General features: G+C 37.9%; 1 protein-coding gene across 16 annotated transcripts in view; it reads left to right on the top strand.

The window, feature by feature from the left end:
* The window catches only part of SGIP1 (SH3GL interacting endocytic adaptor 1), a 211,995-nt gene that overhangs the window by 66,784 nt on the left and 118,306 nt on the right, over window positions 1-26,905 (top strand). For all 16 annotated transcript variants that reach the window (XM_036255792.1, XM_036255785.1, XM_036255793.1 and 13 more), the window contains exon 2: window positions 24,568-24,631. In XM_036255792.1, coding sequence (XP_036111685.1) covers window positions 24,568-24,631 — 64 coding nt within the window. The remainder of the gene's footprint in view (window positions 1-24,567; window positions 24,632-26,905) is intronic.

Here is a 26,905-nt window from a genome sequence, read left to right as displayed (position 1 = left end):
CTGTAAGGAGAATTTAAATACTATTAAAAATACTGTAATTTTTTAAAGAGCATTATGGACCAACTTTACCAACTTGAAGTTGCTCAAGGCTTTGTCTTGTTAGACTCAGTAACCACTCTCTGCATAACTGGATCTAGTGCTTTCACTAATGCCTCAACCTGGAAGGCCACAAGGTGTGGAAGGTGGAAACTGCATGGGCATTAGAGTCTCACAGTAATGAACTAGAACACCATCTATCTTTGTCTTTCATTTTTTTCAGTGAGATTTGTAATTCCCCTAAGCTTTGGTTTTCTTGTCTGTAAAAGACCAATAATAACTAATCCTATTTCATAGAGTGATGAGGGCTATCTGAGATTATTTAATCTGGTATAGATTAAATGCCCAATGTATAGTAGTTGCTGCAAAAGATACTTTAGATGTTATATTAATAAATCCAGGTGGCTATTGCCACATTTGCAGCATTCTCTTTTATGAGGCTTCAGAAACATAAATGGTCTTTTAATGTGACAAGGCAAATAGCTCTTCCTCCTATGTCCACCTTTCAAATATCAAGATCCCCCAGGGTCCAGATCTTTTCCTGACTTTCTTCTCAAGAAGCATCACAGCATAGTGGAAAGAGTTTAAGATTGGCAGTCAAACTTAGATTGGAGTTCTCTGCCGCTAACTTTGGGACCTTGGGCAAGTTATTTAACCTCTCTGGGCCTCAGATTTTTTTTTTTTTTATCCTCACCCAAGGACATTTTTCCATTTTTTGCACAAATAGAGTGGGAGGGAGAGAGAGGAAGAGAGAGAGAGGGAAACATCGATGTGAAAGAGATACATCGAGTGGCCGCCACCCGCATGACCAACCAGGGCCGGGGACAAACTGCAACCGAGGTACATGCCCTTAGCGGGAACCGAACCCGGGTCTCTCCGGACCCCAGGTAGACGCTCTAACCGCTGAGCCAAACCGGCCAGGGCAGATTTTTTATTTTAAATAAGGGTAATATGGTTCATCTTATATGGTTGTTGTAAAGACTATCAGGTACTTACTTCAGGATTGGCTCTCATCTACCATGATGGTCCAAGCACTACTTATATTCTGACACTCTTATCCCTGAGTTTGAGTGATATACCTACATGCCAACTAGCATCTGAAAATCGACAGGTAAACAGTTCAACTTAAACATATTTTCCCATTTCCCTTACTTATTCACACAATATGTGGCACCATTATTTATCCTAGTTGCTTAAAATAGAAATCTGTAAGTCCATCCTCTGCCTCCATTCAGTAAGGTCCTGCCAAGTTTAGCTTGTAATTTTCCTTTTTGATATTATCCCTTCATCTCCATTCCAACTGTTACTGACATCATCCCCTCACTTGGATCATTGTAAAGTCCCTTCCACTTGGGGCCTTCAGGCCTCTAGTCATCCCCCCCCCCCCAATTCTTTCCTCCACATGGTTACCAAAGTTTACTATCAAATAACACATCTAATTATATCAGTCCCTGTTTAAAACCCTTTTCTGGCTTCTCATTGCCTCTAGGATAAAGTCAAAAACTATTTAACAGATACTATAAAAATTGTCATGACACTGACCATTTCTTTCAGCCTTATTTTTAGGTTTATCTTTAATGTTCCATTTGCTCTGAATTGCTTTCAGACATCTCTATATACCATGCCATTTCTTACCTCCACGTCTCTGCTTATGCTCTCTCTTGTGCCTGGTGTGTCACCTCCTCAGTCCTCCTCCCTCTCACTACCTCCTACTAACTTACCACTGTCACTGCCACTGCCACTGCCACCGCCACCACCCTGGGAAACCTGGGTCCTAGGGGAGATATTGGAGGGACACCTCTACATACAGTACAACATGACAAGAGTCAAGATCTTCCCGAGCCCAGGCCGCAGGGACTGGGCCTCACTAAATGTTTCCTGAACTGAACTGTCATATTGTTAATACCACTACATTTTCTTGATGTTTGGTGGTATTTTTGTTGTTTGTTTCTTGTTTTTCTCTTTAGCAAGGATTCTTTATGACTTTCTACAGCTCCTCTAACAGTACCTAGCCTCCTGGGACAGTGTATGGCATGCACTATTTGCATGGTAAAAGCTTATTCACTTAGACTTTTACCACTGACAACCTGTGATTTAGTGTTCCAACCTTTTCCTACTGGGAAAGTTTCCTCAGCATGAACACAAAGGGAGTGCTTGGCCTTTAAGAGCACAAATGTTGGTCCTGCTCAAAAGAAGTAAAAAGATTCTGCTAAGAGCAACTTCTATACTTTTTAAATAAATCTCATACAGATTTCTCTTTTCGCTGTTTTTGTCAGGTTTTGTTGTTGTTTGGTTTTTGATAATCTATGTGTGTGTGAATAGAATTCTAAAATATATAATTGGAAGGAAGCTAAAAGATATAGTCCAGTATTTTCAAAAATTTTTACCCTGTTCCCCACATTAATAACAACATGTTATAGTGGGCTCATACATATACATGTACATAGATTAAAAGTGAAATATTTTGCCCAGCTGGTGTGGCTCAGTGGTTGAGCATTGACCCATGATCAAGAGGTCACCAGTTTGATTCCCAGTCAGGGCACATGCCCAGGTTGTGGGCCAAATTCCCATTGAGGGGCATGCAGGAGGTGGCCAATGTTCTCTGTCATCAGTGTTTCTCTCTCTCTCTCCCTTCATCTCTCTCTTAAATAAATAAATAACAAAATTTAAGAAAAAAGTTAAATTTTTTACAAAACAAAAACAACCAAATACCTATTTTTCCTCTTTGAGAGGCACTTTATTTTCTACTCTATTTCATTTTTTAAATGCTTGTCAAAATCCAGTAAACTCATATCCTGACCCACTAGTGAGTGATTGCCTGTAGTTTGAAAAATACTGATCTAGTTCAACATCCATCCTGATGTATAAAGCCTTTAATCATAATAGATTCATAAAGCAATACTTCTGGCTAGAGCAGAGATCTCTTTCTATGTAAATGCCACCTTCCTGATGCAGTGTCCCAAGCGTATCTATGTAATTCCTCTCCATACAGGCCAGGTAGCTCCTGGTGTCAGGTGACTGTCAAGAGGAGACTTGATTGAGCTAAAAATTAGAGGTCCAGAGAAACCAGAATCTCAGCATCTCTGACCACAGGGATTTTCTACCAGAGGGACTTGAAAGCCCAAATCTATCTGAAGGACTCAAAGCTGGGGTGGTAGAAGAAAACTTGCCATAGGGTTTAAGGGCTCCTAGATTTTGCTCATGTGACCTCAGCTTACCAGACACTGTGCCATGGACTAGCTACATCAGAATCACTTGGGAAAATTTTAATGTTTAATTTCCTGGGCCTCAACACTAGACTGAGTACTGGAGTGAGGACTGCGCATATGGACATTTTTAAAACTCCCTGTGTGACCCACATGTGTGACCATGACTGGAAATCTCTGATTTCTGTTTTATGAACCCCTAACCCTTCTTCCAGAGAACAGTCGTGGGGTCTGTCTCCCTGTCATGGTTGCTATGGGGAACAAGTGAAAAAGTGAGTGTAAAAACAACAAAGTCCTCCAGGTGCAAGGCATCAACATGAAGGTCTTCCAGTCTTTCCTCCTGATGTGGACAAATTAACAGTGTTTTTACTGAATTTTGAAATTTCTGAGTCAATTGCAGAGTCAAATATTTAGACTGAGCATAACTAATAAACCCAAATAGCCAAAGTATAGACCAGAAAGTAACATGAATGTGTAAAAAGAGGTTTGTTTTTTTATAACACATTTGAATATCTTGCTAGTAGTAACTCAGGAATTTCTTAGAATTTAAAAAAATTTACATTAATATTTAGAAGTGTTCCAAAATTAAACTGTCAATTAAAACTGGCCTCTGAAATAAAATAAAGTGATGAGCTACAGCTATTTTCCTGTGGAAAACAATTTCATTTGTGTGTGTATGTGTTTTTTTACCCCTTTTACAAATGTATGTTAGAAGAAAGATATGAGAAAGTTCACCTTATATTTTAACTGTAGGTGAACCCTAAATGAATCAGTCCTAAAATACGTGATAAATATTAAGCTAATGCTATTTGACAATGTTTGTCGCAGAAAATGAGGTGGGAATAGAGTGTTTAGTCTTTGAGGAGAAGGTGTTAAAGGTTTTCCAGGCTATTTATGAGAACCTCAGTTCTTTCATGGTGCTTCACAAGTAAAGGTGTTTATCTACTAATATAGAAATATAATAGGATATGTATGCAAAATCACATCCTTTGTAGGATTCTATATTAAAGCCCATACTTTATGAATTCAGAGACTATGCTTAGTGACCCACAAGAGTTAAATTTCCATTCTAAAAATTGAGTAACTAATGCTTTTGCAATGGTTTAAGACATAATAAAGAGATTTTAAAAACTGAAACTAAAGGGCTAGAATTAGAATATTCACTTATATGGTTTCTGCTAGAGCATCTGAAATGTACAGATATTCATGGAAAAGAAACAGTTTCACAAACCACACTGTCTTGGAGCTGTGAAACACACTATGAGACCCTTTATTAAGAACTCAATATAAATTTTCAGGGTAGGAAAACCTAATCTTCTTAGGCAAAATATTTAAGGTAGAGTCTAGAAAGGAAGAATAAATGAAATAGAAAAAGAGAACAATACTTGGATTGGTTAAGATGATTACCTCTGATAGACCTATATCTAAGTAATTACTTTCCAACTCTCCCCAACATCATAATAGAAAAAGTGGCTATGGAGTAGTTTTTTGTGTTTTTTTTTTTTAATTCTCTACAGCTAGATATAATCAACACTTAGCTGCTTCATCCTCAGATGAACGTTGGAATGCTGATGTGGAGAATGTACTGCGAATCAGAAAGGAATCTGAAGAATATTGACTCAAGTTTTTTGTCCTCCTCCCTTTTATTCCATGGCTGACAAGAGAACAACACAGTACTATCTGTGTGCTGGGCAACACTTTGTAAACCCCCTTTACATGCATGATCTCATTTGACCTTTATGAGAACCTGGTGAGATAGCTAGAATCTGACCCTGGAAAGCTATCTCTAAGGTAAGCTAAATATATGATGAAATGTATAAGAAGGGCAAGTGCTGGGAAAGAAGCCACTTTTCTACAAATCAAAGAAGTTACCCAGACTATAATGCTTACTCATTGGCTTTATTCCCAGGATATTGAATTTCATCTCACAATGTAGCAGAATAGTCTGTGCAAGAAAACCACTAGAATACAGAAACAGAAAGATTCTGACACAATGAATGAAGAAAAAGCCTCCAGTTCTGTCATTGAGGTCTCAGACAATGAAATTCACCCATTAAAGAATGTAGCGTTGCCCTGGCCAGTTTGGCTCAGTGGTTAGAGCGTTGGCCTGCGATCCAGAGAGACCGGGTTTCGGTTCCCCCTAAGGGCGCGTACCTCAGTTGCAGTTTGTCCCTAGCCCTGGTTGGTTGTGCGGGTGGCAGCCACTCGATGTGTCCCTTTCACGTTGATGTTTCTCTCTCTCTTCCTCTCTCTCCCTCCCACTCTCTCTGAACAAAAAATGGAAAAATGTCCTTGGGTGAGGATAAAAGAAAAAAAAAAATGAATGTAGCGTTGTATGAGGTTGAACCATGTGAAATTACCAGAATAGACAGAATGGTCAAATGTAAACAATTTTTATATAGTACAACTTAAAAAGAAAGACAATTTTCTGTTTCTGGCATAAACCTAAATCAGAGACTTCACTCTACCATTGCTTGGTTAATTTAATTTTAACCATTTAATTTTCTCTTAGCCTGCTTCCCCATCTGTGACAAAGTAATGCTCCCTCCCCAATAGGACAGTTGAGTGGATCAAAATATGTGAGTGTGATGATTATCTAATACATAAATGATCACTACCATGTAACTAAGTGTGAATTGTTATGTTCAATCAGCCACAATTAGCTGGTGGTATAGTTTGAGATATTTGAATCTTCCCTTGTCAACCTTTAGCATCTTATTTCTACCTATGAGTATGAGTTCTTCCCACCTCTCAATCCAGTCAGTCACTAAATTCTTCCTCTGTTGCCTTCTAAATAATTTTTAATCCACTCATTTTGTCTTCATTCCTATTACACTGCCCAGTTTCAGGACCCCATCACATCTCTGGACGAGATTGTTGCAGTGGTCTCTAAAGTAGTCTCCCTACTTCTAGTCTTCACTTCTCAATTCATCTTTCCTGCTGCATATAAGTCTAAACATGCATACAAATGTTTTGCTAAAAGTCTACATTTGCTTCCTAATAACCTGAGGAATGAAGTTTTAGTCACTTGATCTGGCGTAAATGGCCCCCTTGACCTGATCTTTCATAACCTTTTTAGCCCCATCTCCTATCACTGTCTCCTTACTTAGTTTTAGTAACAAATAGAAAATCGCTTTTAGTTGTCCATAGATGTCATCTATTTCATCGTTCTGTGCCTATGTTTGTGTGGTTGTCTTTGTTCCCACATTTCTGTTCCTACCACACTAACTCTTATTCATTCTTTGGGACTTATATTATGCATGTAAGATGGGACTCATCCCTGAGCCCTAGGTTGGGGTGAGTGTCTTTCCTCTCTTCTCTCATAGACTAAATACTGCACGTAAGTATACGCTAATATCATGCTATATTTTAAATTTACATTTATAAATCTCTTCTCCCAACTCACCAGTATTCCTCAAAGGCAGAAGCTCTACCTTATTTATCTCTGTAGTTCAATATCTAGAATAATGTTCAACATATAGTAGGTGTTCAATAAGCATTTGCCAGAAATTTTCAAGTGGGTTACAGGAGGCAGTTACTAAGGGAGAAATCAGAGTCAGTTCTGAGCATGACTTTGGAAGATATCATCTGGGTAGACATTAAAGGCTTTCTTATCTGACTGTACAATTGCTCTATGACAGTAATTCCCCAAGTGGAGCCCCATGGGCAGGGTTCTCTGGCTATACAGGCTCTAGACTGGCAGCTTTAATGAGATAATGCAGCTTACCTCATCTCAGTTACCTTGCCTAAGAGGTAGAGAAATGAAAGGAGATGTAGAAATAGGAAGCTGTCAAAGAAGGCTGAAGAGATGTACCACTTCTAAAGAACTGTAATGTGGCTTTGTTTTCATCTGGATACTTTTTAAGGAGAGGTTTTTAAGAACTTAAAGGAGACGGGTGCCATGGTCATTATACCAGGCTGTGTCTTAATGGGATGTGGGGGAAGGCAGTCTAGATTGTCACAAAACTACTGTGTTACCTGGTGTGTCCCAGACCTCTTAACAAATGTAGCAAAACAATGACTCATGACCTCTTTATAGCCCAAAACAAGCTGATACTCCTGCCATGACCATTTATAAAGGCTCTTACTTTTAACTTAGAAGTAAATACAGATGGAGACCTAATTTGGTGTCTGAGGGTGAATGGAAAGAGGATGTGAAATTTCATCATTACTGCCTAATATCACTGATTGTCTCTGTGTCAGTTAGCCATGTCTTGAGAAAAAGGCATTACAGTAGTTTCCCCTTGTCTTCAGTTTTCGCTTTCCATGGTTTCAAGTTACTCCCAGTCAACAGTGGTCCAAAAATATTAAAGGGAACATTCCAGAAATAAACAATTCATAACTTTTAAATTTTGTGCCATTCTGAGTAGCGTGATGAAATGTCACACCATCTCCCTCCCTCCCTCCCTCCCTTTGTCCAGCATACCCACACTGTATATGCTACCCCTATCTGCCCTCTAGTCACTTAGTAGCCTTCTTGGTTGTCAGATTGGTTATCAGAGAGAAAGAGAGATCACATTTGCATAACTTTTATTACAGTATATTGTTATAATAGTTCCACTTTATTATTATAGTTACTAATCTCTTACTGTGCCCAGTTTATAAAATGAACTTGATCATAGGTATGTATGTACAGGAGAAAACAGCATATATAGGATTCACCAGTATCCGCAGTTTCAGACATTCACTAGGAATGGGTCTTGAAACCTACTTCCCGTGGATAAGAGAGGCTAATGTTTGAGTCTGAATGCTCTTGGATGGAGGCCCTGTCTTCCAGGTAAGGTTTCAATTGCTTTGTTGCTCAGCTAAAACCACATGACCTTAGTGTTGGAATTCACCCAAGCATTCTAGGAGGTGTAGTTACCTTTTTCCTCCATGAATATCTTTTTATCTGAGAAAACTGAGATCTCAAACTTAGATAATTGCAAGACACTGGAAGCATGGAGTTAGATCTCAGATTTTTAACAAGTATCTTAAAAAGCATTAAATAGTAGGAAAATACAAGACTTGGAGTCAGACACAAATATATTTAAATATTAGTGCAGTTTTTTAATCGTGGGATCTTAACAGGAGTTATATAATCATAGAGCCTCTAGCTACCCAAATGTAAAAAATGGGTGGATGGCCCTGGCCAGTTTGGCTCAGCGGTTAGAGCATCGGCCCGCAGACTGGAGAGAACCGGTTCGGTTCCCGCTAAGGGCACATATCTCAGTTGCAATTTGTCCCCAGCCCCCTTTGGGGTCGTGTGGGTGGCAACCAGTCGATGTGTCTCTTTCACATCAATGTTTCTCTCTCTCTCTCTCTCTTCCTCCCTCTCTCCCTCCCACTCTATCTCAAGGTAAATGCAAAAATGTCCTCGGGTGAGGATTAAAAAAAAAAATGGGTGGATGATAGCTACCCAGCAGGATTTATTTATGAATTAAATGAAATAAAATATGTGAGAAGGCCTAACATTATAATTAGCACACATAGGAATTACATTTATTTCGTCTTGCATTATCATTGCTAGAGACCAAGCTCTTAAGTTTCTATTTCTGCTTCTGAAATAACTAGGGTTTTTGTTTTGTTTTTTACCCTCCTTCTACTCAGTTTTAAAAGCAGCAGTTCCAGCAAAACACTGTGGCTGTTTGTAAGAGAAACAGATGGATGACTAGACCAGCCAGAAGAAAAATAGGGAGGCTCCTTGAGCGAAATATGACAGAGGATTCAGCTGACTGACTGTCATTTAGAGCATCCATCATCATGGGTCCATGACAGACACGGGGAGTTCTAAGCCTGACTCAGGTTCTGATTCTGAGGTGTTAAGGAACTCTAATTTCTGATGAAGATTCACCATAATGCTAGGCATTATTGGGCTATCTCTACCAAGGTCATATGATATATACTGTTGTAATACATTAATGCAAAAAAAAATTTAGTTCCTGCAGAGAAAGAGACTTTAACTTAGGGTCCATGATACCTTAGTGCACACAGGCTGGCAGATATATGAGTGTCAATATTTTATGGGGAGAGGATCCAGAATTTTTATTAGATTTTCTTTCTTTCTTTCTTCTTTTTTTTTATAGAGCAAGAGGGAGAGAGGGAAGAAGAGAGAGAGAGAAACATCAATGTGAGAGAGACACATCAAGTGGTTGCCATCCACATGACCCCAACCGGGGCCAGGGACAAACTACAACCGAGGTACATGCCCCTAGCGGGAACCAAACCCAGGACTCTCTGGTTCATGGGCCAATGCTCTAACCGCTGAGCCAAACTGGCCAGGGCTTTATTAGATTTTCAACGGAGTTTCTGACCAAAAGAAAAGTCACTGCTACATAGTGTAAGACCTTATTTGTTATAGCTGGAGAGACTATTCTCATGAATGTGTTTTCCTGGAATTTAAAAATAAACGCCCTGACGAAACAGGATTGGAGCCATGTATTGTTCCTGTGTGCTGTACTATCTCTAATGGGTTTTTTACTACATGTTTCTCAACAGAATTCAAACAGACATTCCAAGTTTTATTTTTTTTATGAAACATGTTTGAGTTAATAATACTCTTCTAATGACAAACTTTCCCCATCACTAACTAACTGTTTCATAAATTAAATACTAACTAACTGTCTGGGTATCTCAAATGACAAGATCCTTTAGAATGAGGGACCAAGTCTTGGAATTTTATCACACACAGTGGCTGGGTAGCCTAGAATCCGTGATATGCACTAGTTATAAAGAAAACCCATTCAGTACTGGAGAGTACTCTTAAGCAGATGTGAAACAGCAAGGCCTATTTTCAAGCAAAGCCTACCATTGGGTATAGCTGTGTGGCACCATAGTGATGGGGTGGGTTTTGCTGGCAACTGATGACTGAAAGTATTTGAAGTGAAGAAGGTGAACACTGTTGCTATTGCTAAAATTAACACTGGTATTCGGAGACAGAAACAGTATCTTTTTTCCTTGCCTTTTGGTTGTGTGATTGAATCTACTCTCTTGTAGGGGAGTCTTGAAAGGCCCAGAGGGATGCCCCCCCCCTCTGCCAGGAGACATCCTGTCACAAAGATGCCTTAGTGGCTAAGAAAGTACTTTATTCCTACATACCAACTACTGACTTAGTTTTTGCTTTTTCTTTCTCTTTTCCTGAATTTAAACTTCTTTTTTCTATAATAATGCTAGCAAGATAATGGAGTAGACAGTGTAGAGCAGATATTCTCAGGAATGCTGGGAGAAGAGAGTAGGGAAACAAAGCAGAATCAACTGGAGACCTCGTGAGGGAGTCAGCAAGTGCAAGGTCAAGGCGCTATGTGCACCATGCACACTCCCCTGAGCCACCCAGCGAATGTACGCTTATGGGTCAAGAGCATGGGCCTCCAACAAACACAGATATGACCCCTGGCCCATCACTCACTATACATTCTGTGTTGGAAAATTGTGGACCTTCTCTGAGGCCTTCCTCATCTGTAAAGTGGAGATGATTATACTCACATCACAGTGTGGTGCTGTGAATTTTAATGAGATAATGCATGGGAAGTCCATGGCGAGCATTGAATAAATGTTAACCTAAGGCTGGCTTGTCCTATTCCACAGAATTTCATTTTCTGAGAAAAAAGTTATAGTTTTAACATATAAATATATGTAAACTGTAATACATATTAGATTTTAAAAATATAAAAAGTGAGGTTTTTGTATATTAGATATATATCAATATATATATTTAACACATAATTTAATATATGTAATATATATTCTGATATGTCAATATTCTTATAATTCTTAAGCAAAGAACATCAAACATAATTTAACCCATTTTTATAGTGAAAGTAACATTTTTGTAACTACTTAAATTAAAAAGGGCTTTTTATATTTATTGTTTAGAATGCTAATTAATGCCCTGTGCTGTAATTCAGTAAAGCTATCAGGCACTATTGTTATGCATTGGGCTGGTAGCTGGAAGATAAAAGCCCTTATTTTCTGAAGAGTGTGATGTGTCATTTCCTTTCTGGCAGCTGCGATTATTACCTATGTTTAACTTTGCCTCTTTGACCTGTTCTAATTGCTTCCTGCCCTTCTGGTCTGGAAAGGAGATTCATAAGATTGTTATCTCTGTCCTTAAGACAAGAAGGAACAGGCACTGTGTTGCATACACAATGTTTGTACACCTTATTTATGTACACACACCTTTTATATGAGTGTGATACCTTACACCTTTTCTTCTACTTCTTCATTTACTTGCTATCTTTTTAAGACGTTGGCTGTACCTATGATACGTGCTCTTGTAGAAGTAAAGATTAGCAGGTATTTAATGGAGGTTCTTTTCTCAGTAATGGAAGAAGTCTTAACTTGGAAGTTTCTGGTTTGGTCATTTATACCAAACAAGGATGGTGAAGGTCATTTTTGACACCTGTACCTTTGTTTGACTTGGAACCTTTTTCTCAACTCAGTGAATGTTAACTGACTGACTGCTGTGTGCAGGGTACCGGATTAGATTCAGTGATGGGGCATAAGATGAATAAGGGGGTCCTGTCCTCAAGCAGCTTAAAATATACAAGAAACAAGACAGTGTAAATTGTAATATGAGGCAAAATTTGATAAGCTCTGTCAAGAAGCTAATACGTAACCCACAAACACGCATACTTATTTAGGGAATGAGGAGAATTTTTGTTTGGCTGCAATGCGGAATGTATAAAGAATAATAGTGATGGAGAAAACGAGAGAAATGTGATAGACTAGGTCCTCTGTCACGCCAAGTAAGAAGTTCTGTCTCCAGGTAACATTAGAGCAGATTGAATTCTGTTGAAATCACTGAGAGGGGTTCCACTTAAACCAAATAACAGAGGTGAACAAGGTGTGTGTGTGTGTTCAAGTGGCTCTAAAAAAGGAGGAACTAGAGCCAGCCTCGGTTTTCAAAGGAGTTTTGGAGGAGAAATATCTGGGGCAGCCTGACTAGGATGCTAGCAAACTATTAAATTAAGCATATAATTTTTCTTTTAAATGTGACTTCCAGGAAGAACAAAATACATTTGTGGAAAATACCACATAATTAGCTTGATTCAGACTCAGCATTTAGATCTTGGTGTTTCTACAGACCCCATTTCAAATTACTTTTTTTCTGGGTTTTTTTTTGTTGTTGTTGTTGTTGTTGTTTTTATCATTATTAAAGTCACCTTTTACTTTTATTCTGCCTTTGAGGTTACAGTTTCATAAATTGAAAAGTATTTTTAGAGTACTTAGAAAATTTAATCAAATTGCTAAGCCAAATTTCAGCTTTAAAAGATATTAGTGTTGCTGGAAATGTGATTCAGATTGTTGACGTAATGCTATTCAGCTAAATAGGAGTTCACAGCACTGTTCTAGACATTTAGAAAGTCATGAGATATATTTAGCACAGAAGTAAAAACAAACACCATACTCAAACCTGAAACTACTCAATATTCTAGAGCACTATAAGAGATATATAGTTTGTGTTTCTCTCTTACAATATATATTTTATTTTTATATTATTATATACTTATTTATCACACACACACACACACACACACACTTACACACATACACCACCACCACCACCACTCATATTTAATGCAGCAATGTGGTATAGTATACTAGATTGAAGTAAAGAGAAGAAGGTTTGAGTCCAGCCTCCTCTCTGTTTTCTGTGTGGCTGTGAACCTATTGCTTTAATCTTTCTGCACTTCAGTTTTGTTCATCTGTTACCAGGCCAGACTCTGATCTCTACGCTAATATTCTGTGACTTAGCTCCCTGTCAGTTGTGCCATGTTATTTCTCCTTTTTTTTTTTTAATCCTCACCTGAGGATATATTTTTATTGATTTTCAGATAGAGTGGGAGGAAGGGAAAGAGAGAGAAAAAGAAACATCGAAATGAGAGAAACACATTGACTGGCCACCCCTTGCATGACCCCAACCAGAGCCAGGGCCAGGGATTGAACCGCAGCCAAAGTACATGCCCTTGACAGGAGTCGAACTCACAACTCTTTGGTCCATGGGCCAACGCTCTAACTGCTAAGGGCCCCTTTTTAGTTCTTTAATGGAGGCTGATTAAAAAACCCCTTTTAAGCACAAGAATTTTTCACTTAAACTGTGATTTTTAGGAAGAAAAAGAAACCAAAACTCTCCGAAGTCTTTTTCAACTATTCCCTTTAGAGGAAACAGGTAAGTCAGTAAACCATAGTGTAGATTGTTTAAAATTCAACAATTTTAAGAATTTATCCTGGGGTCATTTTTATATTCCAATTCAATTTCTAGAAAATATTGATTGTTATAGGCCATTAATTTTGCTAAGGCACATTACATGCATGATTTCTTTAGTTTTCATAGCAACCCTATGAGATAAGATCCATTTGATGGAAGGGAATATTGAGGCTGAGAGAAATATAAATTTATCCACAATAACACAAGCAGCAAGTGGCAGAACCAGTTAATTATGGGGATTAGCTCTTCTGGCTACAGAAAAGTGATCATGAGAGATATGGCTTCTCATGTAGGGATTAGAAAATATAGGTAGTTGACTTCCAAAGAGCCAAGTTTCTTTCCATGGTGCAGAGCTATTGACTGGGAATTGGCTTCACAGCTAGGGGCTTCATTTTCCAGCATCTCTTAGGTGTAGGGGAGGCCATATGGTACATAAATCAAATTCCTTCTGGTCTATGCTATGTAAACTAAACCCTGTCTATTCCTGGCTGAGATGGTAAAGTATTCAGGGTGACTTCCTCATGCTTTTATGCCCCTCCTTGAAATCTTAGAGGCTATGTCTTGAAGTTAACAGTTTCATGAGATGGAGGTAGCCTGGGTGACTGTACGTACATTAAAAAGACCACTAACAACACTCCTTGATTATTGGCTCTGGAGAGGGAGGAAAAGGAGGAGTCAAAGGTGCTTTTTAGGTTCTTGGATGGAGCACTTGGGGGATGATGCCACCATTTTACTTGGATGTGGGACCTTGGTAAAGGAACTTGCTTGTAAGGAAGTTCTGTTTTAGATTACCTATTCCTCTGGTGAACGCTTGTCATTATCTTTGTAGTGTTGAAAATCAAACAAGATTTCATAGAATTTCATGGCTTATATTATCCAACAGAAGATATTATCCACTCTTAGATGGTTTGCAAGGGAAAATAGATTTTTCTCTCTTTTTCATATTAATCAGGGAAGAGAGAAACTTACTATTTGTACTGGATTGGATAATTTACTTTTATATGATATATATACTGCTACAGTTTACTGTTTTTAACCGTCAATTAAAATTACAAATAAATAATAATACTTTTTGCTTGGATAGAATTTTATTTACATATCCCAATTCATTTTCTCATTTAAAACTTGGAATAATCATGTGAAGCAAGTATTTCGCAGTTCAGAAAGCTGAATTCTTGAGAGAGTAAGTGATTTTTTTCAACATCATGTAGCTGGTGAGTGGTAAAGCTAGAATATGATTTTGAAAATATAACAGAAGTCTGTGAGGAGATTGAGTTCAGGAGTTATGGGGGATTAAACAAGGCTCTTAATTAGGATTGTCAAATTGAGATTGTCCAAATCTCAATTAGGATTGTCAAAATTGATATATTTATATACTATAACAAATGGTAAACTCTGAAGTGGTAAGAAAACTTGGGTATTCAGCATTTTAGTAAATTAAATATTTTAGTTAGAGAGATTTTCTGTATAGAACCTAACTCAAATGATAGTTTTCAAATAGTTACCACAGCATAATACTTATAACACTAAAATAATATTCAATATTATTTTTCTTTTGATGATCTGGAAAAGGCAAGTAATTTATTTAGCACCTCATAGTGACACAAATTAATTACTACTAGATATTTCTGGTACTAGGTAATGAGCATTGCTGATAGGAGGAAAAAGTATTTAGATGATACTACTTTCCTATTCCGTTATTTTCAGTGACTTCCCAATGCACTTAAAATCTAAAGTCTTTAAATTGACTTTCAAGAACTTGTATGATCTGGCCCCTGATGCTCTCATCTCATGTACTCTTCACCTCAAACACCACACATTTGCATATGTGTCCCATTAATAAGTAGATAAGGAGGAACTAAAGTGGGTGACAGCTACTTAATTGAAGGAAGGTGGTTTAGGGTTTTTATAACTGATTTCTGATCACACATAATTCAGGGTAATATTACATACTGCATCTCTAGCCCAGAAGAATCCTCGGTACATGATAGATGTTCAACAGGTTCCTATTCTTTCAACCTCTGAATGAGAGGATGAGGAGATCTTCTAATAGTGATCCCAAATACTCAGGAGTTTGCATGACTCCACACACTGACTGAAAGACTGGAATTATACCCTTGCCCATATACTGGGAGGCTGGTGAAGAGAATACCAACCAGTGATGGGAAAAGTTGCCATCAAGCTTGCTAGAAAAATATGAGGACTTAAAATCAGAGAGTCATCACTAGAGTAACAAATGCAAATTTAAATGTTTGAAACATAAGATCTGTAAATAAAGAAAGGGAATAATATAACCATTAGACTAAGAAGATGCTTGAGGAGATGGCTTAGTAAATCTACAAGCCTACCAATGGTTCTTTCCAAGAAGGTTGACTTGATATTTTCTACCTCCAGTGAGAATAGACTAAAGAAGAGCCGATTTTCATTGCAACTTGATAGATTTATATTATCTAACAATAATTTTATGACAATGAACTTTGTAACCTATTAGAATTTGTAGCCAAAGGATAGATGGGTAGGTGGGTAGATGAGTGGGCAAATGGAAGGATAGATGGATGGAGGGCAGGTGAATAAATAGATGGATGAGCCCTGGCCAGTTTGGCTCAGCGTTTAGAGTGTCGGCCCATGGACCAGAGAGACCCAGGTTTGGTTCCCGCTAAGGGCACATACCTCGGTTGCAGTTTGTCCCTGGCCCCAGTTGGGGTTGTATAGGCAGTAGTCTAGGCACTGGAAATTGTAAATATCATTTAAAAATTATGGGAGGGCCTCACCTCCATCTTAACTGGTCTTGACATCTTTCTGTAAGACCTTGTATGACAAAGAATCTGAATTAGATTATAGTACCTGCATTTAAAACTTGGAGGAAGAGCTGATATGCACAGCATTATAATCTTTTCTGACAGAAATACATTGAACATCATAATGAATTGATATTGCCAGTCTAGAGTTGCTGTCAGTATGCGCATTATACCCAGGCAATTAAATTTGCCTGTTTTTTATTACTGAAACCAAATGTTTGGCCTGGATTCTTGCAGAAAATAAGTAATTCCATTACATGTGATTTACCTTTGAGTAACCCTTCAGGCTGATGAAGACTCAAACGGAAAATATATATATATTACAGAAATAATCCTTTTAGCAAACATTTATTGGGTCTCCCTATGTTTGCTGGGCAGCATAAAATGATTTAAACAAGCAAAATACAGTATTTGTTTTTAAGAAACAAGCAGTCTAATTTTACTAAAAATGTCTTTAATTTTTAAAAAGTCTAGATGTGTTTTATTTTGTTTTTTTGCATGTATGTTTGTTTGTTTATTTTTGATAAGAGGGCAAAATGAATTGTGATGACTAGCAAAAAGATGTTCCAAAGGCATGAAGAGCATGGACTCTGGAGTCAGACAGAAATGTGGTCTGCTTACTACCTGTGTGACCTGGTACTAGGTATTCCTCATGCCCCATGGTAGTTATATAATCAATACGATAATAGCTCCCACCTTCTAAGATTCTGTTGGCCTAATTAAGTTCCTGACATATTTTCTAAAACACTGTAGGTAGTACTTAACAAATTTACATCTGTTGGATTCATTTATATGTGTTTGGGGCTAAATCAAGCTTTTCAGTGTACCATTGTGCACATTCTTTACCTAAAAATGCAGTGGGGTCACAGCACACCCCTCACTCTGTGTCCCGTCTTGTGCAGTTAGGGGCTCCTTCTTCTTCCTTAATAATTCTGTATACACAAATGAATATCAAAAAACAGAACATCAGCCCTGGCCGGTTTGGCTCAGCGGTTAGAGCGTCGGCCTGCGGTCTGGAGAGACCCGGGTTCGGTTCCCGCTAAGGGCACGTACTTCGGTTGCAGTTTGTCCCCGGCCCTGGTTGGTCGTGCGGGTGGCAGCCACTCGATGTGTCCCTTTCACGTCGATGTTTCTCTCTCTCTCTCCCTCCCACTCTATCTGTACAAAAAATGGAAAAATGCCCTCGGGTGAGGATAAAAAAAAAAAAAAAAAAAAAACAGAACATCAATGGAATGTAGTTTACAAAAATCAGGAAAATCATTCAGTTTTTTGTTTTAATTTTTATACAAACTTTAAGTGACTTTTCTAAAAAGTGTTGAATAAACACTGATAGTGTGCCCACTGTATACCAGACATTGCCCTGGGGATTGCGATAACCATCAAGAACACCCGGTAAGAAGTTGCTGAGCTTGGAGCCAAACAAATCTGGCTCAAAATCATGGTCTTATCACTTGTTTGTTTAATGACCTTGGAAGAGGAACTTAATCAATTTGAGTCTGTTTCTTCATCCACAAAATAGGGGTCTAGTGTTACCTTCACTGCTTGTTGAAAGAGTGTATGTAAAGTGCTTAACATAGTGCCTGGAACATGAGTTACTCAGAGAAAAAGCGCTGATTTTCCCTTGGTCCTAGTGATTACAGAGAGAGAAACTGAGGCTGTCCCTCCAAACCTCATGCCCTGGGAGGACATGAATCTTATACAGAAAGTAACACAGTGCCTCTTGGATTCTCTATAAATTTTCCTGCAAATGGCAACCAGCAAAAATGTCAAACTTAGACTTGATCCCAGATCTTTGGATTACAAAGAAGGCCTGCATTCTGCTCCCTTCCACATGTTTCCTGATTCTGTTTCTTTCTTTTTCCCCCACTCCTACTCCTCCTGTCTATCTTTTTCCACTCCTGTCACAGAACCATCTGGCTTGAACTATTCTCATTCATATTCTCTCTCTCTCCCCCTCTCTCTCTCTCTCGTAAAATACTCATAATGTAAAATTTTCCATTTTGGTCATTTTAAAGTATGCATTTCAGTGGTATTTAGTACATTCTCAATGTTGTACAACTATCACTACTATCTAGTTCCAGAACTTTGTATCACCTTTGTACCCATTAAGCGTTCACCCTGTGTCCCCCTCCACCCTGCCCCTGGCAACCTCTAATCTGCTTTCTGTATCAATGAAAAATATCCTATTTTGAATACTTTATATAAATAAAATCATATAGTATGTGGCTGTTTATATATGGCTTCTTTCACCTAGCACAATGTTTTCAAAGTTCATTCATGTCATAGTTCTTCATTACCTTTTCTGACTGAATACTACTCCATTTGTTTATCCATCACTTGATGGAGAACAATTTCATTTTAAGGGGAATTGTATTTAGAAAATAATTTTAAAGTAAATGATTGGGCATACCTTCATAGATTTGATTATATATATAATAAATGGAGCCTAAAGGCTTTGAAGAAATCTAATGTCTATTTGTAAAAGCCTAACTTTGACAAAAAGTACTGTATATTGATAACCTCATGAGATAGTACTGGGCCTCACTTATAGATTCACGATTCAACTACATACAGATGGCTACTGAATCCACATGAGTGAATAAAATTGCCCCAGGGTATAGAGAAAATTAGGACAAAGTTCTGAAGAACTTCAACATTTGAGGGAACAATGGTGGAAGAGAAGTCTCCTGTTTTCTCCCTGGAGATGATGATAAAACCTAACTTAGGCAAACACTTAGGCTCATCACTTGAGATGAAAACACCTACATTTTTACAAGGCTTGTAAGAAAATTAAATAAGACAACATATGTAAAGCAACTCTGGCCAATAGGTAGGACCTCAGTTATGGTAGCTAGTAGTGTTACAGTAATGAAATTTCTTTGTACTGTGTGTGTGAGTGTGTTTATGACATCACTGTTGTCAGTTGCTACATTTGTTGCTTTATTTTACTATCTTACAATGTCATATCCAGGACTGCCTATTTTGAAATAAGCTTTCCTACCCTCTTAGAAATCAGTCTATTTTTAATTCTTTGATGATTGTTCCCAGACTGGACTAGCTTCTCCCATAATACCAAAGGAAGCTAAAAGAATCTAAATGAGGTGGAGAGAGGCTAGGGGCACAGGCCAGACTTCCTGTGTGACTGATCTAAGAAGGCAGGATGCACACAGAAAGATGTTCTCAGCTCCACAGCTTGGAAGAGAACCCTTCTAGTCCAGATTATCAAAACAATCAATTTTGTTCCCTTTAGAGCTCTCTGATTTGATATTGGCAAGGGAAAAGTCACTTCATTTCTCAGAAACACTGTTTTTCCCTCCCATTTTTGGTAAAGAATAGTTAACAAAAAAAATTCATGACCCAGCCCAGAAAAGAACTAAACTGTAGAAAATGACTTTAAAACTTTCACGGACTTCTGGAGTCAAAAATGAAGAATCATTAGACATAATGTTTTTTTGTTTTTTTTAAGCTCATCAGATTATCATATATAGTGTCTAAAATTTGCTATTCCTATAAGATCTTTGACCATCATTTTTTCAAAGAATTTCTTTGAATTTTTAAAATAAACTCTCAAAAGACATACCCTTGCCTCTCTATTCACTTTTTTTTTTTTTATTGTTTACACTATTACAGATGTCCCTACCCACCTTTGCCCACTTCCACCCAGCCCTTGCCACCCCTCCCCCCCCTTCCCTCTGGCTCATTCACTTTAACACAATTGGTATAATTGTTTCTTCCTTCATCTTCTCAAAGAGTTGCTAAGATATGAATGACTTTTACATTTTATAATTTTGTTTGCTTAGTCTTTCAGAGTTTTCTCCATACATTCCTAAACTTCCCAAGTATTTCCACTTTTTAAGGGAGTAAAAGTTTTCAGTGAGTTTTTTACTTCACCAATTGATTTGTTTTGATTTTCTGGAATGTCATATCTTTGGTCCATTCCTGTATACATTCCAGGTATAGCTGTAGTCTATGAATGGGAAATATGACTTTCAATGAAAGTATAGCTACAGATTAGCATCGCATTTTGTGGACATGTGCAAATTCTTTTATCCTTTATTATTATTGGCTGATTTGTTATAGACTTCAGAGATCAAAATCCAAGAAGAATGTAAGTTATGTTCAGCTACACAATTAGAAGTGATCTTGGGAATGGACTCTGTGTCTCCTGAATCTTGATCCAGTGTACTTTTCACTGGAAATTGACAACTTGTGACATTCATGACCTAGTTCATATTGGCTATTCTCCAAATTGATGGTCAAAAACAGGACAGTCTATGGAAAACTACTATTGCCTGTTCTGTTACTAATTTAATACAAGAATTACTGTAATTTGCATGTATTTTCTGATCTGTTTGGTAGGGCATTGCTATTTTTTAATCATGATGAAAATAAAATGGGTGGAAAACATAAGATTATCACTGGGTCAGATGGCATTTCCATTTCCATTTTTAATTTTTGAGGAAGCACCGAATTGTTTTCCACAGTGGCTACACCAGTCTGCCTTCTCACCCACAGTGAACTAGAGTCCCCTTTTCTCCACATCCTCGCCAGCACTTGTTTGAGGATTTGTTGATGGCCACCATTCTGGCAGGTGCTCATAGTGGTTTTGATTTACCTCTTTCTGATTATTAGAGATCATGAACATTTTTTCATATGTCTCCTGGCCATTTGTATGACCTGTTTGGAGAAGTGTCTATTCAGGTCCTCTGCCCATTTTTTAATTGGATTGTTTGTCTTCCTTTTGTTGAGTTGTATGAGTACTCTATATATTTTGGAAATTATCCCTTTATCCGATGTATCATTGGCAAATATGTTCTCCCAGAAAGTGGATTCCCTTTTCATTTTGATGCTGGTTTCTTTTGCTGTGCAGAAGCTTTTTAATTTGATGTAGCCCCATTTATTAATTTTTTCTTTTGTTTCTCTTGTCCTAGGCAATGGATCAGTAAAAATTGTGCTACATATGATGTCTGAGATTTTTCTGCTTACATTTTTTTCTAGGATTTTTATGGTTTCACATGTTACATTTAAGTCTTTTATCCATTTTGAGTTTATTCTTGTGTATAGTGTAAGTTGGTCGTCTAGTTTCTTCTTCTTTTTTTTTTTTTGCATGTAGCTGTTCAAGTTTCCCAATACCATTTATTAGAGGTTGTCTTTTCTCCATTGTATGCTCTTGCCTCTTTTGTTGAATATTAATTGTGCATACTCTCTTGGGTCAATTACTGGGTTCTCTGTTCTGTACCATTGATCTATGTGCCTGTTCTTGTGCCCACACTCAGCTGTTTTGATTATGATGGCTTTGTAGTATAACTTGATATCTGGTATTGTGATTCCTCCCAGTTTATTCTTCTTTTTCAAGACTGCTGTGCTATTTGGGGTCTTTTTTTTTGTTCCATATAAACTCTGGGGAGTATTTGTTCTAGTTCTGTGAAATATGCCATTGGTACTTTAATAGGGATTGCATTGAATCTGTAGATTGCTTTGGGTAGTGTGGACATTTTAATGATGTTGATTTTTTTCAATCCATGAACATGGTATATGTTTTGATTTTTTTATATCTTTCTCTATTTTTTTTTTTTCAATGTCCTGTAGTTTTCATTTCTTGGAATATATCCTAAGAAGCCTGAAACACTAACCAGAAGGACTATATGCACCCCTATGTTCATAGCAAAGCTATTTGCAATATCTAAGATCTGGAAACAGCCCAACTGTCCATCAGTAGACAAGTGAATAAAAAAGCTGTGGTACATTTACACAATGGAATATTATGCAGCTATAAGAAAGAAAGATCTCTTACCCTTTGAGATGACATGGAGGGACCTGGAAAGTATTATGCTAAACAAAATAAGCTCATCAGAGAAAGACAAGTACCACATGATCTCACTCATTTATGGAACATTATGAATAAAATAAGCTGTTGACCAAAATAGATCCAGAGTCATGGAAGTAGGGAACAGTTTAACAACCTCAGAGGGATGGAGGGGGAAAGGAAGGGTGGGAAGAGATAAACCAAAGAACTTATATGCATATGTACACAACCAATGAACACAGACATTAGGTTGGGGAAAGCAGGAGTGGGGTGGGAGCAGGGAGGAGGGGGTCAATGGGGAAAAAAGGATTATCTGTAATACTTTCAACAATTTAAAAAAGAAAATAGAGCCCAGCTAGTGTGGCTCAGTGGTTGAGCGTTGACCCATGCACCAAGAGGTTGCCAGTTCGATTCCCAATCAGGGCACATGCCGAAGTTGTGGGCCTGATCCCCAGTGTAAGGCATGCAGGAAGCGGCCAATTGATGTTCTCTCTCATCCTCCCTTTCTCTCTCTCCTCCCTTTCTCTCTCTCCTCCCTTTCTCTCTCTGTAAAATCAATAAAGAAAAAAAAATTATTTTTAAAAAGAGACTCAGAAGCCTAAGGAAAATTAAAAGAGACAGTTATGGTTTGGAACTGATATTTTGTTCCTATAAGGAGATAAGGCAGTTAGAGGTGAGAAGGAAGAAAGTTTTTAACAAAGTTACAAATGGGGGGGGGGGTGTTTCTAAATATTGTGGTTGAGTAGCTTTTTAAATGTCAATAACTTTGTTTTTCTGTAGACTCCTCCTGCAGAGAGAAATGAAGAATAGTTTTATGTGGGAGTTTTTTTTTTTAAAACAAACATTGACAGTTTAAAGACCTAAATGTTTTATATGAAATGACTATGAAAATGCAAAATTAGACTTGAAAAGAGGCATTTTGAAGATAATATCTAAGTAGTATCTTAAAGCCAAACAATGAATGACTCAGATAATCTAAGCAGTTTGGGCTGACTCACATGTTTTGGAAGAAGGTGTCATCAAATCACTCATTCTGTCAATGTTTTTTCCCTTTATTCCACCTGGTAGTGCCAAACAAATCCTGAAAGTTCATGACTTTTCCACTCCAATGTGTCAAGAAGATTTTCCAAACCACCAGAAAAAAATCTAAGGTTATGAATATATAGACACTTAGCCTGTTTGAATAATCCTCACTAACATAAGAAACACAAGTCACAGATGTTAACTATGGAACATATGTAGGAAACAGGAATTTCAAAGTCTTGACAGGATAAGAATAGAAAAACCAAGACTGGGCTTATTTGTCCAGGATGGAAGAAAGGAGTTTTCTTACCTCAACACTGCCTAAATGATGCTTCCTGGATGATATTTTAAATCAATAAATATTATCTGGTACTTGGACTAGGTATAAGGGACATACAAATGTAGGAAGCTTGGCCTCTGTCATAGAAAGGCTGACAGCCTATCAGGGAGACCGACACAGGAACTACTAAATGGAACAGTTGGATATATTACAGTACGTCGAAGAGCAACATTTGGGGGAAGCACAGCACAGTTTTTTACACCGTTAGGACTGAGACATCCTCACTGCAGCAGTGACATTTGGCTAAGCTTTGAAGGATGAATTAACATTCTAAATATCAACAAAATAGTAAAAACATTTCAACCAGAGCTAAGGACCATGTAAGGAAGAAAAAGATACTGGACTACAGATGTTGGAATATATTCAAAGAATGGCTGATAATCCATCGAGCTACAGAATTGAGGGAATAGAAAAAGACAAGATGGAAATATGGGATACAAAGATGTGTCAGGCCCTGGCCGGTTTGGCTCAGCGGTTAGAGCGCCCGCCTGCGGTCCGGAGAGAGCCGGGTTCGGTTCCCGCTAAGGGCATGTACCTTGGTTGCAGTTTGTCCCCGGCCCTAGTTGGTCGTGCGGGTGGCAGCCACTCGATGTGTCCCTTTCACACCGATGTTTCTCTCTCTCTCTCTTCCTCTCTCTCCCTCCCACTCTATCTGTACAAAAAATGGAAAAATGTCCTCGGGTGAGGATAAAAAACAAAAACAAAAACAAAGATGTGTCAGGTCATTGTAGCTCTCTTGATATGTTTTTAATGACCTGTGTCTTGGAATTATACAAGTTTCAACAATATGTCTAACCTGGAAATTGCTATTCTAAATCTGTAACTTGGTTTCTTGGCAGGGCCAATTTGGGCAATAAATAACAATAGCCTAAGAAAAGTTTGCAATCTTTTCTATAACATACCCTCATCTCCTTTACATTCTTGTGTTGTTTATGGTGTTAAGAACTTACAGTACTGAATCTTTGATAGACATCTGTTGAAAAATATAATAGGGAAGTCTATGAATACACACATGAATACATGTACATTCTATTGTAAAAACTTTCACTGCTTTTTGAACATTCATATTTAAGAGGTGTGTGTTGCAACTTTTAAAATATATTCATATGAATGTTGCCAAGAACATTCAGATAGAAAGTATAATATTTTGACCCTTTGTTGTTTTCCCACAGGATTGAAAAAACGTACAAGGAAGGCCTTTGGAATACGGAAGAAAGAAAAGGACACTGATTCTACGTAGGTCCTTTAAAAATTTTCTTCCTCAAAAAAGCTATTTGCATAAGAGATGCTGTTGTCACTGTCACTTTAGAGTACACAGAGTTTTCCTGGCTATTGTGTACTATCTATTTCTGGGAAAACTGTTCAGTGTAAACAGTTCTTGAATTTACACTATAAAAATGAAGACTTTTCATCCCGTGTTCAATTTTTCTTCATGTGTTATTATTTTATAACCTGATAACCACACTTCCCAGAAGCCCTTAAAGGCAGGAAGTGTTATTGTTACTTTTATGGGGACTAAAAGGATTCATTTCCATCTCTAGTGTTGCCCTGAGTAACTGAAATGAAGAAGCAAATACCTGTTAGGTAGATTAGGCCTAGCCAGAAACAGAAATTGATCTAGATAAGATTCCAAAGCTTTTACTTGAGCAACAATTACAAGCAGAACTGTAAATCAACCGACAGAATTCACAGGAATGATAGGCTCTTTGGCTGCAAATAAGAAACCAGTGCCAGAAACAACCCTGAGGATACTTGTACATGTTTAAAAGATCACACCAAGATAATCAGTTGTCCACAGACACTGATAAACCCATCTTGAAAATGTCAAATGATGTAACAGTTTTATTCCATTTATTTGATCATCTTAAATTCTCCTTTAGATTATTTAGCTCAGACACAAAATCTCAGATGCCTCTTTGAGCCAGGCAGATAATTTACACAGATAACTCCAGCCCAAGACCAGTGTAAGGAGAGCACCACTACTCACCTGCAGCTGGTTAAAGACCTTGTGTGGTCTGCTGTATATCAGAATAATGAGCCCCTTAAACATATCATTTGGCTAGAATTCATGAAAGAAATTTAGAAAATGGGAAAATCAGTAGTTGTTTGGGCACAGGTGGAAATGTAGAAGGTTACGTCTATCACCTTTAGCTTTTCTTTCTTTACATTTTTATCATGCATAAATTTAATACAGTATGCTGAGCATTGCCCTGTGTGCTTGTCCTCCAAGATTTTATAATTCATGGCATAAAATATCTGCTATATAAACTGAAATATCTTTCTTATAGCCAAATGAGATAACACTTGAAATGGTACCTAGTACTTAGTAAATGCTCCGTAAATGTCAGTGACCACCACTCTTTATTACTAATACAAATTAATCTGTGATAAGTTCCTTATGAGCAATTAAAAATGAAATTCATGGGAAGTTGAGGATGGGGAAAGCTCACATTTGGACAGATGGTCACTGAAGCTTCAGGGAGGGAGGAGCTTTGAGTCTGACTTTCAAGATGAGGACAGTCATTTCATGCAAAAGGAACAACAGCCAAAGCAGTGGGGTGGAAAGTCACCTGGTATTCAGGACAAGATAAATAGTACAGTTGACCTGTCCATCAGCTACAGGTAAAAGTGATCATTGGAGGCAAGTCTGGAAAGGAGATCAGGGCTAGATAGGAAGTGCCAGGCTGCAGCATCTAGGTTTCCTTCCATAGGCAGTGGGAAACCTTGAAGCGTTAAAGGTTTTTAAGCCAGACAGCATTAAAGATTGTGGGGAAATAAAAGCTATTTTTTAATCTAGATATCAAATATTAAGTCACCTGTTCTTATATTTTTATGCTTTTTTTGTGGTAAATAATTATTTCATGGAAATTACATTTACTCTAGTCTTGTAAATTGTTCTAAACAATTGAATTAGGAATATTTTTTTTGAGGACTATGTAATTACTATTGTTTCTTAAGAAACTGCCATTTTCTAAACAACCTCCAGAGCAGGTGATGGTTCTTTTACTGGAGTCTGAAGACCTGGGCTCTGCTCCCAGCATCGCAGCTTTCCCACTGCCTTGCGAGTCCATGTCCCCTTTACTTGGCTTCAGTTCACACTAAATGGAGTCTAATTTCCCACAAGAGCCAGACACTTTGCCAGTCAGCCTGTCAGCAACATCTGTGTCACCTACAATGTGCCACAGTTGTGTGGGACATCATTAGACCCCCTCAGGAGAACATCATTAGCAGAAACCAAATCTATTTTTCTTTGGAGATAGTGTCTGTGTCTGTGCATAATCTCTGGTTTGTGCAGAAAATGAAAAAAGTTCCCTCAAAAGGGAAAAGAGGTCAAACAACCTCCCCAGAGCAGGCTGAGGTAATCTGCATGTGGCCAAAGTACTGCTCTTCCATTGCCATTTTTAAAGGTATGAAAATAAGGAATTTTTCCTCCTGGCCTTTGTAGATGCCCGATATCTCTCTGAAGTAGTTGGATGAGACATTTGCTTGTCAAATCCCAAGCATATCTCC

Source organism: Molossus molossus, unplaced genomic scaffold, assembly GCF_014108415.1.
Source record: "Molossus molossus isolate mMolMol1 unplaced genomic scaffold, mMolMol1.p scaffold_m16_p_12, whole genome shotgun sequence".
Lineage (NCBI taxonomy): Eukaryota > Metazoa > Chordata > Mammalia > Chiroptera > Molossidae > Molossus > Molossus molossus.
This window is presented reverse-complemented; position numbering and strand designations above follow the sequence as displayed.